Source organism: Poeciliopsis prolifica, unplaced genomic scaffold (assembly GCF_027474105.1).
Source record: "Poeciliopsis prolifica strain line A6 unplaced genomic scaffold, Auburn_PproV2 SCAFFOLD015, whole genome shotgun sequence".
NCBI classification, from domain to species: Eukaryota; Metazoa; Chordata; class Actinopteri; order Cyprinodontiformes; family Poeciliidae; genus Poeciliopsis; species Poeciliopsis prolifica.
Genome location: NW_026562390.1, coordinates 4,896,679 through 4,911,729, shown reverse-complemented (window position 1 = coordinate 4,911,729; position 15,051 = coordinate 4,896,679). Strand labels below are relative to the sequence as shown.

Here is a 15,051-nt window from a genome sequence, read left to right as displayed (position 1 = left end):
TTCTCCCAATTACTGTGTGCAGACTTTACACAGGGAGCTGCCCACTTGAAGTGAGTGACACTGCGGTACGATGAAAAGGCGGAGAACAGAATGGATCACAGTGACCCCTTGTGGAGAGATTGATTACAGCAGACTAGCTACAGCTAAAACATCAATAATTCAAATTATTGTAATAGGAAGATAAAAGAAGTCTGGCCAAGAGCTATGTGTAAAACAGCTGAAAGTTAAATGATAATCACAATAACTGAGTAACTTATTGTTTTGGTTTATGAGTTGACGTAAGATGTCTAATTATTTCATCTCTTGTGCCTTCATCTCTCTTTTCTCAGAATGGTCTTAACGGGTTACACCTGGCCTCTAAAGAGGGCCATGTCAAAATGGTTTTGGAGCTGCTGCATGCTGGCATTGAACTGGAAGCTACCACCAAGGTAATCTGACTTCTGAGCACATTGAAAACTGTAGCTTTAGCTCTGGGTCATGGACACTGGATGTGACACTAGAATTAGAAGATTTGTATAAATGCAAGTTATTTATCTAATGTTTTTTATTATTACTATTATTATTATTTCAAAAGAGAGATGAAAAAATCGCAGGTGTCTGTGATGTAATTCTATGTAATCTGTGACTTTTTTTTTGTCAAATGGATTCAGGGAAATTGTCCACTTTTCACCTTTATACTGTAGCTCGATTGGCGGTATTTAGTACCTCCACAGAGATCTGAGTAACCTTGATGCCTAAAATGTAAATTTAATTACACTGGACCTGTTTCCACAGCTTGTATTTCAGTGTTAAGTGTGGAGATCTAGGCCATTAGGCTGCCATAATTGTCTTCTCACTCTCTTTAATTTCCTTTTTCTGACCTTCCATGTTTTTTTTTTATGTGTGTGTGTGTGACCTCCAGAAAGGGAACACTGCTCTCCATATCGCAGCTCTGGCAGGGCAGGAGAAAGTGGTGGCTGAGCTCGTCAACTACGGTGCCAATGTTAATGCTCAGTCACATGTAAGTCTCTCAAAGCTGCTATTCAGTTCAAGCTTGTTGAGCGAGTGTGCAAATATTTGTCTGTGTTTCTTGTCTAACTGGGACAAAACTGCTGAAAGTCAAATCTTGGTTGCATATTTATGCAGTGTCCTCTAAATTTAGGTTTATGGGCTGTAATAAAAATGTGTCTCTCACAATCTCACTCAAATGATCCTGAGAAACACAGAAGTCTACATGCGTTTGTTTGTGCTTCATACGTGATGTTTTGATGCCCAAACAGAAAGGCTTCAGTCCGCTCTACATGGCTGCACAGGAGAATCATTTAGAGGTGGTCAAGTTTCTGCTTGAGAACGGTGCAAATCAGAGTCTCCCAACTGAGGTATGTGTGTCTGAGATTCTCATGGTATGAAAAGCTTGGACAAAAATACAACAATTTTCATAAAAAAATATGAAGCAGAATGAAGTAAAATGACCTAATATCTTATATTTAATCATAAAAACATAAAAGTAACTTTTTTTCTTGATGTTAAAATAATCAAAGTAATGTTTATGGTTACCTTATGTTAACTATAATGTTACAGAGCAAGTCAATACAATTAGAATATTATTGAAAATATATTTTATTGCAACTTTCCATTTCTCTATATAGAAAAACTCCAGTACCTCTGGTTTTTGCTTGCCATCTTAATATAAACTTATATTAAAAATGTTAAGTTTATGGTTCTTTGAAATGAGTCGTTCCCATTTTTTTTATTGCTGCGTTTGAAGTCAAAGATGAAAGCTGGAGTGTTTTGCAAAGATAAATTAAAAAAAAATCTTATTAGAAACTAATGCAACATTGAATCCAAACAAAAGTGGTAAATGTTTTCTTTTGTAAAAAATTCTCTGATTTTTCTGAACTGTTTCAATTAAAAAATTTAATGCCAAAGTCTTATGAAAATCATCAATCACAAAATAAGGTTCCGGGGATGATAATCCTTTTTTTTTGTTTGTTTGGTGTTTTTTAAAATATATTAGATATGTGACAAAAGCATAGTTGAAATGTTATTAAAATAGATGATCTCCCTTTTCCAGAAATGATAACGGATTTTTCTGGATGAGGTTCAATTCATTTTTGGCTCATTAAAATGGTTCCAGCACTCAACAAAACTTCAGCCTAAGGCAAACACGTCCAACTTAAAGTATGTGGATATCATCCAATACATGGTCAGCTTAGATCATTAATCATTGTATTAATTTCTTCATATCAGCAAACACGTAGCGACTGCGGAACAGAATTGATTCAAAAAGGAAAATTAAATCATGATAATATTTTACAGGAAACAGAAACAAAGAGTGCAAAGAGTTAATCAGAGCTACACCTCATTCAGTGACTCTTTTACATTCACTTGAAAAGAGAAATAAAATCATCACCAATACCTGGCCAAGAGTAAATTTATTTTATAACGATGTTATGAACACATTACAAATTCACTTTGGCAAATGGGTCATCTGAAAGCTTAAATATCATGCTGCAATGATAATAATGCAACAGGTTAAAGAAGGAAAAATACAAATAGCAGTGTTGTATTTTACTGGCATATGCTCATAAATAATTATTTATACATTATATTTGTCTGTATTATTTTAAAGCATCTTGTTTTCTCTCCTTACTTCTTCCCCTCCATCGTCTGTACCGTCCCTCAGGATGGCTTCACGCCCCTCGCGGTGGCCCTCCAGCAGGGCCATGAAAACGTTGTGGCGTTGCTCATCAACTACGGCACGAAGGGGAAAGTCCGCCTCCCAGCACTTCACATAGCTGCACGAAACGACGACACTCGCACTGCCGCTGTCCTCCTGCAAAATGACCCCAACCCCGATGTGCTTAGCAAGGTATGCACTGCTCCACATTAGGTTTGCTGTGTAAAGAAAATAGCAAATTAATTAAACAAGATGGAGAAAGAAACCAGAGGGAAAGTGCAGGAGTTTGTAAATAAGACTTAGTGGTTATATTGAAAGTACAGATTATGATTTGCAATACAAATAAATGTGTGAAATGTTGTTCATCTCCTTCTGACCTTCATGTTCTCACTTCCTTTTCACTGCAGACTGGTTTCACCCCGCTACATATCGCAGCTCACTATGAAAACATGAGTGTAGCGCAGCTGCTTCTGAACAGAGGAGCAAATGTAAACTTCACCCCCAAGGTCAGTTTTCATGAGCCTTGATGCATTAAACATTAGATCAAGATGCTGCAGTGTCTTTGCATGAGCCAGGTACAACAAAATAACAGTGTCTCAGCAAACATTCACATATAATAACCATCTTTTAAGCTCTACCAAAAATATAGATTCCCTTGCTTCTTCCACTATCGACCCATAGATTTCATATAATTACACATTCTCATTATCCAACAAGATGAAGGAAAATTGTTTTTCTCCTCCAGTACATGCTGCATCCAATAACTCCTAGCAAAGGGCCCATGATGGTTATGGGTAGTTTGTACAGGCTGTACAGAAATGGATAAAAATCTTCCTGTTAGAGAAGAATTGCTCACCAGCTATTTCCCTTCTCTTTCAATAAACAGCATAGTAGAAATCTACCAAAAAAAAAAGGGAAATTATTACTATATTTGTGATTATTGTTTTGTGATTATTCTGATTGTCACTCATGGGAAAATGTCCCATCTATGCAATACCATTAAACAAATGCAATTTAGGTTTCTAGAACCTGAAATATGATTATAACACTGACACAAATCAGTCAGATTCACCATATTTACCATTATTTTACTACAACTACTCAACCCTGTAATGAAATGTGAGCGAGAGTCTCATAAACTTAATATAATTGATTTTTGAGAATCAGCTGTAAGTGTCAAAGAAAACCAAGCACAAAAACCCCATGTTCAGGATTCAGATACATATTAAAGTTTTGGGCATCATGGAACCGCGTTGCCTGGTTGGTAGAACTTTGCAGAGGTGCATTATGTGACTGAGCTGGACCTCTGGATGACCGAGTGGTGTTAAGTGGTTCTAAAATCTCCTGAAGTGGAGCTATGACTGCTGGGAAGATTTCTCAGAAAGTGATTTAATATTGTCAATTGACCTATAAAAAGTTTTAAGTAAGGTGGAGGATCTACAATGCCAGACGTCTGTTTCTCTTCCAAAAGCCCTGAAAACCTTTTCTGTGAAAATCACCAGAAGAATTCCTTGAAAAATCAAGAAATTTTTACATCAAAATGTGTTCTCTGCAAGAAAGCTGAAAAAGGTTATTATTTAGCATTTTTGCATGATGATGATCCTAAACAGAGATATACACTGCCAGTCAAAAGTTTGGACACAACTGCTAATTCAATTCAATGGTTTCTAAACAACAACAACAACAAAAAACTACTTAAATTTATTTCAAAGACTTTTTCAACATTTTCTGTTGTAGGTTGTGACCTACAACATGCAGCAGCTTATATAATTCATGTGTTCCCCAGAATGGAATCACACCTCTTCATATAGCCTCCAGGAGGGGCAACATGATGATGGTCAGATTACTGCTGGACAGAGGAGCTCAGATCGATGCCAAAACAAAGGTAAACATTTCAGCTCCAGTCGAATTCCATTTTCACGGGAGCTTGTTGATGTGCAAAACCATCCCACTGCTTGCTGATTATGTGTTCTGGTGAATTTGAAAGCTAAACGACACTGTTATTTAACTATTTTTTATATTTACGTCTGACTTCATTTATCTTTTCGCAGGATGAGCTGACTCCTCTTCATTGTGCAGCTCGGAACGGTCATGTTCGCGTTATTGAAATCCTCCTGGAACACGGTGCTCCCATCCAGGCTAAAACTAAGGTAACATCATTGCCACTTTCTTCTCAGCTGATGACCAACACAAATAATAACTTGAAATAGTAAAGCAGTCACACGGCAAAAGTTGGTCAGAAATATGCCTCTTTCACAGAACATTTCTGTTCTAAACCAAAGATCAGCTGCCTTTGAACTTTTACTGGCAGCGTAGCATGAAATGTCCCCATCCCACTATTTTCAAAGCAATGATAGTGAATGTGAAGTGGACCACAGAAAAGGCTTCAAATTTAAGAGATGTATCCCATCTTGCTGCTTTTGTTGTCAGAGGTTATTTCTGAATCTTGTTTATGCTCTTAAATCCTGTGGCTGACAAACTGCACTTCATCACTGCATCACTTCTTCAGTGCTCCAAGTCGGCATGCTCTCTTACAAATCAGCTGGTGTGGGGCTGTGACTGCAACCCTTAGTGAGTTAGGGACATAATAGAGGAGGGTTGACTTCAGCCTTCCTCGCCAGATTGGTCTTTCACATTGAACACATTGAAATAGCAAAAAGGAGCCATTATCCCACCTTGAAGTGTCTTTTTAGAGGGTCTAATGGACTATTCAATGAATACTATGATGTTTTTCAGCTGATTTTCAGAATAAATGTTCCACTATTAAGAGATTTACACTCAGACCAATGTTATGCTATCATTTCTTCCAAATTTACCCTTTTCTGCTTATATTCCTTTATTTCTTCTGTAGAATGGTTTGTCCCCAATTCACATGGCAGCTCAGGGGGATCACATGGACTGTGTCAGGCAGCTACTGCAAGACAATGCTGAGATTGACGATATCACACTGGACCATCTAACCCCGCTTCATGTAGCAGCCCACTGCGGTCACCATCGCATGGCCAAAGTCCTTCTGGACAAAGGAGCCAAAGCTAATGCTCGTGCTCTGGTGAGTTTCTGTTTGGTTTTGAGTGAAATTTTCTCACTTACCCCAGTCATACTATATTGAGTAATCTGAAAGTGATCATTCCTTGAAAGTTTTTCTGCTGGAAATATTTTATGCATTTATCCATGTTGTGTTTATAAAACAGAACTTGCTTCAAAGATTCAAAGTGAGTCCTGACCTTTTTTTTTTTTTTTTTTTTCTTGTGCCCTCAGAATGGCTTCACACCTCTTCATATTGCTTGCAAAAAGAACCACATGAGGTCAATGGACCTGCTGTTAAAGCACTCTGCTTCCTTGGAAGCTGTCACGGAGGTGAGATGATGGGCCCAAATATCGTGTCAAAGTTTTCAAATAGAAAACAACACCTGGCAGTTCTATTCCACAACTTTGAAATAAAACTTCATTCAAACGTGTAATCATAATCCTACTCAAATAATGTTAAAAGTACTACATAAAAAAACAAAAAACATTAATTTAATGTTGTTTTCATTGTGAGAAACAATGGCATTAGATAGGATACCTTACAAAAAGTTTTCTATTGCTTTTTATGCATGCATTTTCATTTAGGAGTGAGGACACTCTGCTTGTTGCAACTGCATTGCATTTAATCCTGCCTCAGACTTTCATTTTTGATTGGTTGGGAAATTCATTCAAGAACTAACACCATCTGTTTTCATTTTTCAAAGTTTTACAAAAGGTCTCTTCTATTTGAATGCACTAAAAAAATGCTACTGGTTGTAATGCTTCCTATTTAAATCACTGTGATTTTTTTCTGTCTCTTCCTGTTCATATGTACAGTCGGGTCTCACTCCTCTTCATGTAGCAGCATTCATGGGCCATCTAAACATAGTAAAGAACCTGCTCCAACGAGGGGCTTCACCTAATGCTTCCAATGTGGTAAGAACCGTTGACATGCTGAACCCAAACAGGTTATTTTCATCAGTCAGTGATTCTCATCTTTATCACATTTTGAATACGATCCAGAAGCTTTACGTAAAAGATTAAAACATTGTATTCACGTTTAGATATCATGTATGAAATTCATAGATGGGTGAACCTTTGATGTAATTGTGTTTGTTACAGGAGTGTGAGTGGACTACCATACTTATTTTAAAAAGAGAGAAATTATTTATTTGATTTAAAAGGGGGACTGTGGTACAAAAATAAGTAGGTCTTGTGTTGCATCCATTTTCATCACCCAGTACAACACTGTCACAACCTGGCTCATTGACTATTACAAAAATGTGAAAGAATGGTTTCGAGGCACTCATTTTACAGAAAATAGCAAAAACAATCTATCTGTGGCGCCGTTCCGAACTGACCGCCTTTATAGAAGCTGAAGTTGGCTTCCGATTGCAGTTTCTGATTCCGAAATGGCTAAAGGGCGATTTTAAGATGTATTAGAAAACTACTCAACTAAAGACTAGAAACATCAGAGATTTAAAATTGGATGCCTCGTGGGTTCTGTGCGTTATCCAATCAGTATCTGATTTTAGCCATGCTATTTCATTGATCAGCAGGATCAACTGTCTACTACTTAATAGAGTAAAATTTTCATCAGTTGAGTATTGGAGCAGCTCGATTTGTACTGTCTCTCTGCATCAGAAAGTGGAGACCCCCCTCCATATGGCCTCCAGAGCAGGACACTGTGAAGTGGCTCAGTTCCTGCTACAGAATGCAGCACAAGTGGATGCAAAGGCAAAGGTATCATCATTTGTACTTTTATTATCAAGAAAAGCAATTTTTTTCTTTCATTATTGGCTCCTTTTAGCATTCACAAAGACTCACTTCTGAATATCAAGTCTGCAGCGTCACTGTGATTAATATCATCATTTAATTTGCTGTGTAAAACAATTTCAGCACTATTGTTATCTCCCTGCAGGATGACCAGACACCCCTACACTGTGCGGCTCGTATGGGCCACAAGGAATTGGTCAAGCTGCTCCTGGAGCACAAGGCTAACCCTGACTCAGCGACGACTGCAGGTCACACGCCCTTACACATCGCTGCGCGTGAAGGACACGTCCACACCATACGGATATTATTAGACGCAGGAGCTCAACAAGTGAAGATGACAAAGGTGGGGTAGATTATGAAATTATGGCGTCACATTTTGCAGTGTCCATGTGTAAATGTGTCTGTCAGACGTTTTTTGTGTGTTTGGTTTTTCCCGTCTCTGGAGCAGAAAGGTTTCACTCCTCTCCATGTAGCTTCGAAATATGGAAAAGTGGATGTAGCGGAGCTTCTTCTGGAAAGAGGCGCCAATCCAAATGCAGCAGGGAAAGTGAGTCATTGCTTAAATCCTGCACCTCAGTTTGTAAAACCTTAGTGAGGAAATGTTGCTTTCTCTGCTTTTTATCATATCACGGGTCCCATACATACATACATACATACATGTTTCTGTGTCATATTTGTGTATGTTCATCTCTAGGTTTATATATGTTTACATGTGTATATGTGTGTGGTTGACAGAACGGTCTGACACCTCTTCATGTGGCCGTGCATCACAACAACCTGGATGTTGTTAAACTCCTGGTCAGCAAGGGAGGATCTGCACACAGCACTGCCCGAGTAAGATGCTCACCAATGAGTGTGCACATTGCTCACACAGGCCCTCAGCCTATGGAGAAATTCTTGAACCTGTCCTTGCCAGAGCTCTTTAACAGAACAATTCAAATATTTACTGTGAGTTGCACTCGGACAGGTGTTCCAAAGACCAATGTCCATGCTGGTGTGTGTGCCTTTGTCTATTTCTCCAGAACGGTTACACTCCTCTGCACATAGCTGCCAAGCAGAACCAGGTGGAGGTGGCCAGTGTTCTGCTTCAGAATGGAGCGTCCCCAAATGCAGAGTCCCTCCAAGGCATCACGCCCTTGCACCTGGCTTCACAGGAGGGGCGGCCCGATATGGTGGCTCTGCTCATCTCCAAACAGGCAAATGTAAATCTAGGAAACAAGGTAGGCTAAAATGGAACTAAATGTTTACCTCTTGTATTTTAATATACAAAAGGTGCTAAAGGAGGCAAGCTAAACTGAACTTGGCTGGTTCTTTTTTGCCGTTGCTTTTCAGAATGGACTGACTCCTCTGCATCTCGTAGCTCAGGAGGGTCATGTGGGCATCGCAGACACTTTGGTCAAACAGGGCGCATCCGTTTATGCTGCTTCACGGGTAATTCACACCACCGGACAAGGGCATTGGTCGACAAGATTCGTTGGATCCGATAAAATACAGAGACTGACATCAGAATCTCAGATTGGAATCATTGGCTCATTTGAACAGAATGCTGCTTCATAGTTCTTTGCCTAATTTTCATTTTTGACAGAGGTCAAAACTGAGAAAAGGGAATTGAGATGAAGAAAAATCTATCAGTCGGATTTATTGTTTTCAGAAGTAGAGGTGCTAACCAAGATGATGTTAACTGTAGCAATGTTACAGAGGAGAAAAGAAAAACTAATCAAAACAGTTGGTTTACCCTGTGTCAAACATTTAGGCAAATAGAAATCGTTGGCAAAAAATAGCTAACAGAACTACAAACATATTTAAATGGTAAAGTATTCATGCCAATGTGCTCATTAGTTCTTATGTTTTATAATTGAACTGCTCTTAATAAACAAAGGTCTTATTTGTCAAGAAGGTGTGTCCTGTTTAATAATGCATTTTTTGTATTATCTATTAATAAATCTAAATCATTTAGATTTTTTTAATTATGTTGAATCAGACAATTAGAAACTATTCATAAAGTCGTTCTTATTTTCCTTCAGATGGGCTACACCCCACTCCATGTGGCCTGTCATTATGGAAACATAAAGATGGTGAAGTTTCTTCTGCAGCAGCAGGCTCATGTGAATGCCAAAACAAGGGTAAAACTTTTCTGCAACTTTAACAGCTAGAAACTTTGCTTTTTGTCTTCATTGAATGTACATTTGTTGTTTGTACTCCTCCAGATGGGCTACACCCCTCTGCACCAAGCAGCTCAACAGGGCCACACTGATATTGTGACTTTACTACTAAAACATGGAGCCATGCCTAATGAGATCACATCAGTAAGATATTCAAATATTTTTTTATTATTTACTTGCACCTAACAGTATTAAATTATAAACTCTGCACAGAAATGAAATATGCTGATATTTTATTTGGAAAAGGAGAAAATTCTTGAAGTATATTTCTATATTGCAGAACGGGACGTCTCCTCTTGGCATCGCTAAGCGATTGGGTTATATTTCTGTCATCGATGTGCTAAAGCTGGTTACAGAGGAGTCTGTTTCCGCTGTGAGTAACGCATCACCCCCTGTGTACAATGATTTAAAAAGCAGGCTTCAAAATTAACAGAAAAAATATAACTTGTTTTTTATAAAATTCTTAGAAAAAAGCTGAATTCGATGTTTTCTTTCTCTACTTCCATCATCTTACTTTACTTACTTAATCTCTGTTTGGTTTTTCACAGATGACCACAGAAAAGCATCGGATGAGCTTTCCTGAGACAGTAGATGAGATTTTGGACGTTTCTGAAGATGAAGGTATGTTTTCTGTTAGAGTTATGTTATATCATGCAGTTTTCAGCATCTTTCACAGTTATTGGCATCACAGTAAATGGATGTTATATCTAGTCGTCAGTCAGACATGTTTTCTTTCAGGCTTTAAATTTATGGCACACTTGCATTCCATGGAAGCAGGAAATCATTGAGATTGTAATTGTAGCTCCTGATCACCACAGCTTTGCAGAAATAGAAATTATTTTATTAAGTTTGAATCTTGCACTTGTAATTATTGTTTTGCATGCTGTACAATGTGCCTCTGGTTCATATCTCATTCGAAAAGTAGATTTTATCTCAAGTTTTTGTAAAAATGCTATTTTTTATTAGAATTGTTCAGTGTTACTGATAGTTGTGGCTTCAGTGATTTTTGCAGTTAAAAAATAATTTTATAACGTTAGCTTTGTATCTCTAAAATATGGTTTTTCAAAGTGTGATTTATCTGTTTTTCACTCATCTTTGCCAAGTATGCCAAGGGTGCTGTTGCGTTCATTGTGTTTATTTCCATCTTTTCCTTAGTTAGCTAGAGCAAAACGTCATGGGAAATATAAAAAGATGCCACTATAGATATTTGTGTTCATATGCATACAGTGTATAACCTTTCCTTCTATTTGTTTTGTAGGAGTTTGCCAGCTAACTTTAGGTATGACTGTATCTGTTTCTCTGCCTTGTCCGGTCCGGTGGCTAGTGAATGTGTGCCGTCATCGCAGTTACTTTCATTATCTCTGTGTGTCACTAATTGTCTTTCTAATTATTCTTTGTCTTTCAACTCCAGCACTGTTTTCTTGTCTTTATCTTCATCCTCTCTATTTTATCTCTGTTCTGTTTTCTATTCCAGCTTCTTCAGAAATGTATTGTAAAAATATTATTCCTGCTTTTCATCAGCATGTGTAGATGTCTCATTTTGCTTTCACCGGCGCCCGATGCAAATTTGAATGGGTTTATTATAGACAGTATTCCAATTAGTCAAAAATGGCAAATATAATGTTGCTCTTCTTTTTGCAACATAAATTAAACACATGCTGTGCAGCAGCTGTGACTCTCCTGACAAAAACACACAACCCCATTTGCCGTTTGATATGAGCACAGGCAGTTGCACATCAGCCTCGTTTTTCAATCCTCTCGGTCTTGTTTAACGTTTTTTGGCGTTTGCGGAACAGCCTGTCCTGGTGGATGTCTGTAAACATCTCTGTTTAAGTGCCTAATTTAGAAGTCATACATATTATTTCTGTTTAATAACAGTTATTTTCTCCTACACAGAACCACGTTATTTCATCCTTTATCAGCATGCTCACAATCAACCCAGCTGTCACCAGGTTGCCTTGCAGTCTCCCTTCCATGCAGTGTACTAAGCTGTCCTAATGATCACTGTCTTACCGTTCTTCATTTTTTCCACTTCTGTAGTTTCCATTTGTTCTCAGTGTTGTTGGTTTGACTCCATTGCTTGGACTACAATGTTTACAGTTGCCTTGTGGCCGTTGTACTCTGTGGTTTCTCTCAGGCAAAGGGATGGGAAAGAGGTGTATTACCAACTATCTTAACTTTTTGGATAAAATCAACTGCAATTATTGACATTTAAGTGTTATAGATAAGTTTTTAAATTACACAACAAATAAATTATATTGGCATGCATCTATGTATAATTTTTTTTCTTGCTATAGGAAATTTGTAGAACGTAGGAGATGAGATCGGCCATCATTTTGCATGGGCTACCTTGTTTTTTCTCCTAATCCTGTTCTCTTTACAACCTGTTTTTTACCTATTTGAGATTTTTTTTTTGGCTTTCCTCTTCAGCCTTCCTCTTCATTTTTATTGTGTCAACAGGAGATGAATTGCTCGGGCTGGATGGAGCACGCTATTTGAAACTTGATGACTTCAAAGACCAGGATGATGACTTTCTCTCCCCAAAGAAAACCCTCAGAGATTTTGAGGGTGGGACGGGAACCACGTAAGTCAGGTTTCTGAGGTTCATGCCACACTTGCTGACTAAATTAGATCTTTTTGGCTTCAAAGGTAAAGTTGTGCAGATGGTTACTGTTTAAGGTCTTCACTGTTCAGTGGCTACATTGTTAGTTTCTCCTCATGTTGAATCAGATTTCTGGATTTGTTTTTGTCAAACAAAATGTTTTATTTTTTTAAAATCTTCATCGAAAGTTTAGTTCAACCAAGTTTACGACCTTGTAAGGATTACAAAGTGGTCTTTTATTTATGACTAGTTAGAAATCAGATTCTGTTAGCTCCACCATTATTGTCTGTCTATATTTAAAACAATAGCATTGCTTATACATTTGAATGCCACTGTATATTTTGTCTTAATACATAACATCATGCATTCCTGTTAAGAGCAAGCATGCATATGATTGTTCTTGACAATTAGATGGAGGAAAAATAATTACCTAATTAATATTTTATTGCATAGCAATATTAAGTCACTGTGTTCTGCCTTTGATTTTCCTCTTTTCCTCCCTTGCAGGCCATACTCCCCTGCTATTCCCAGGATTCCTTGTGTGTCCCCGGAGACAGTGCAGCTCGACCAGGTATCCTTCACCTTCATTCACATTTAACAAGCATATGTTCCTCAATAAAATAATTATTTTAAGAGAGTTTTTCTGGCTGTTTCTGTCCTTTCTTTACATTTCTTACATTATGGAGCATTTTTAATCATTTATTTTCTTCCTTGTTCCTTTTCTGGATCTTAATCTTTACATTCGTGGTTGTGTATTTTTTTTAATTATTATATTATTATTATTATTGTTCTCAGCACACGCCCATCCCTTTACCAAAAGAGTATGATGAGGATTCTCTTATCCCAAGTAGTCCAGCTACAGAGACCTCAGACAATGTCAGCCCTGTGGCCAGCCCCATCCACACAGGGTGAGGGAATCAGTTAATAATTAACTGATTAATAAAGGATTAATCAGTTAATCCCTTATTAACTAATTAGCTTATTTTTAAAGCTCCTATTAGTACTATTGCATTAAAACCACCTGTCACCCAACAATGCCCAGATTCCTGGTGAGTTTCATGGTGGATGCACGAGGAGGCTCTATGCGAGGAAGCAGACACCACGGCTTGCGGGTGATCATCCCTCCCCGCACCTGCGCCGCACCGACACGCATCACCTGCCGCCTTGTGAAACCCCAGAAACTGACGACGCCTCCTCCACTGGTGGAGGGAGAGGGCTTGGCCAGTCGCATTATCTCCCTGGGACCCTCCAGTATGCAGTTTCTAGGGTGAGTTAAACTTGGATTAGGTCAGCGTGTGTTCAGCAGTGTTAAAGTTTGCAATTTTAAGTATTTCTCAAATATGTGGAGGTTATTTAAGAAAAATAGTTAGTATTTTCATAATTACACATTTTTTTCACAATAAACATTCAGCCATTCATTAATTGCTTTTCAATCTCTGGCTTTTGCAGGTTTTAAATTTAAAGGCAGACCACACTAAATAAATATCTATCTCAAAGTCGGAACGATGTTGTGGGTAAAAAAAATTCTGGAAATTATAATCTAGAAAGTTTGGATATTTAACCTGAAAAATGTACAGTAAAAAGTGTCAAATGAAGTTTTACATGGAAATATATACAACAGAACATCCCTGCCCAACCAATTCGATATTTATCAATTAATAAACATCATAAAACTTTTTTTTATTTCTAATATTTGCATCATCAACTAAAACTTGTTAGTCTACAAAAGAAGTTTTAAGTTTTCATTTTTATTGTTTGAAACTTTTGAATGTCTTCTTTTAAGTATTGTTTGTGTTTAAATGCACTAAGTCACACATAGCATTTTGTGACTTAGTTCAGTCTCTTGACTTCACATATAAATGAAGTCAAAACAGTAATTTTGTCTTCATTGTTGTACCTGTTCGTACTTCGGGTATATTAGATAACGAGTAACCATTTGGTCTGCGCATTCCTTTACCTCCATCCTGGAGGGAAAGTCCACGTGATGCAGGGGAGGGAGACACCATCAGCTTGCGCCTTCTCTGCAGTGTTATTGGTACTGTTAAAATGTCTCCCTTGACATTAGAAGCAGGGAGAAGGAGCAAGCATAAGGACTTCAGCCAATTTGTCAGGACACATTTCAGTGGCTATTCGGCTGATTCATAGAAGCTCCATATTGAGTTGTTGTTCTTGGTCTGCAGAACTCAGTATCTTTCAAAAATGTTCCGGTGAATGAGCAGTGATGCTCAGTCAGGACTCATTAAGACAAGTGGAGAGTAAAGACTGGCCCTTGAGGTTTTATCCATTATCTGCTTGATGAGCAAACTCTGGCTCAATTAAGGAATGATCACAAGAACGACAAACATCCTTATTTCAGTTTTTTTTTTTTTTCATATTTTCTCTGTCTGACCTCTACAAACAAGTTCTATTTAGAGTTCTGCTAAGAACCCCCAGTTATCCCACAATGCAATACAGAAGGACATCCATACCTATTCTCAATAAGAAGTTAATGCTGTAAACAAGTCAATGCTGGTTGCAATAAAAACGTTCTAAAACAGACAGTGCTCCACAGTTTGTATCATTACTGCATTCTGGTCATAATTTTGTGCCTTATTGGCCTATTACTCAGACTTTGGACAACGTTGTTGGTCCGTTCATTTTGGTTTGTTGTAATTCCCACTCTACCCTTGTGATGTCCTCAATTGTCCTTGTTTTCAACTCTCACCACCCCCATTCTTCACACCTATCAGCTCTGCACATCCTCCTCTGCTCCTGCTCGTCATTGGTCTGGTTGTGTTTTGTTTGCCTCTGAATTTGCTTTGCCTTTGCTTTACTGACAGTTTGTTCATTACAGAAGTATCTTGTGT

General features: G+C 38.0%; 1 protein-coding gene across 2 annotated transcripts in view; it reads left to right on the top strand.

Moving 5' to 3' along the window:
* Positions 1–15,051, top strand: part of ank1b (ankyrin 1, erythrocytic b) — a 67,518-nt gene that overhangs the window by 27,963 nt on the left and 24,504 nt on the right. For both annotated transcript variants that reach the window (XM_055040100.1, XM_055040099.1), the window contains exons 3-27: positions 330–428; positions 902–1,000; positions 1,260–1,358; positions 2,666–2,851; positions 3,067–3,165; positions 4,446–4,544; positions 4,711–4,809; positions 5,511–5,708; positions 5,918–6,016; positions 6,503–6,601; positions 7,310–7,408; positions 7,587–7,784; positions 7,890–7,988; positions 8,177–8,275; positions 8,464–8,661; positions 8,774–8,872; positions 9,466–9,564; positions 9,649–9,747; positions 9,884–9,976; positions 10,152–10,224; positions 10,862–10,882; positions 12,064–12,187; positions 12,713–12,776; positions 13,001–13,113; positions 13,248–13,472. In XM_055040100.1, the coding sequence (XP_054896075.1) occupies positions 330–428; positions 902–1,000; positions 1,260–1,358; positions 2,666–2,851; positions 3,067–3,165; positions 4,446–4,544; positions 4,711–4,809; positions 5,511–5,708; positions 5,918–6,016; positions 6,503–6,601; positions 7,310–7,408; positions 7,587–7,784; positions 7,890–7,988; positions 8,177–8,275; positions 8,464–8,661; positions 8,774–8,872; positions 9,466–9,564; positions 9,649–9,747; positions 9,884–9,976; positions 10,152–10,224; positions 10,862–10,882; positions 12,064–12,187; positions 12,713–12,776; positions 13,001–13,113; positions 13,248–13,472 (2,879 nt within the window). The remainder of the gene's footprint in view (positions 1–329; positions 429–901; positions 1,001–1,259; positions 1,359–2,665; positions 2,852–3,066; positions 3,166–4,445; positions 4,545–4,710; positions 4,810–5,510; positions 5,709–5,917; positions 6,017–6,502; positions 6,602–7,309; positions 7,409–7,586; positions 7,785–7,889; positions 7,989–8,176; positions 8,276–8,463; positions 8,662–8,773; positions 8,873–9,465; positions 9,565–9,648; positions 9,748–9,883; positions 9,977–10,151; positions 10,225–10,861; positions 10,883–12,063; positions 12,188–12,712; positions 12,777–13,000; positions 13,114–13,247; positions 13,473–15,051) is intronic.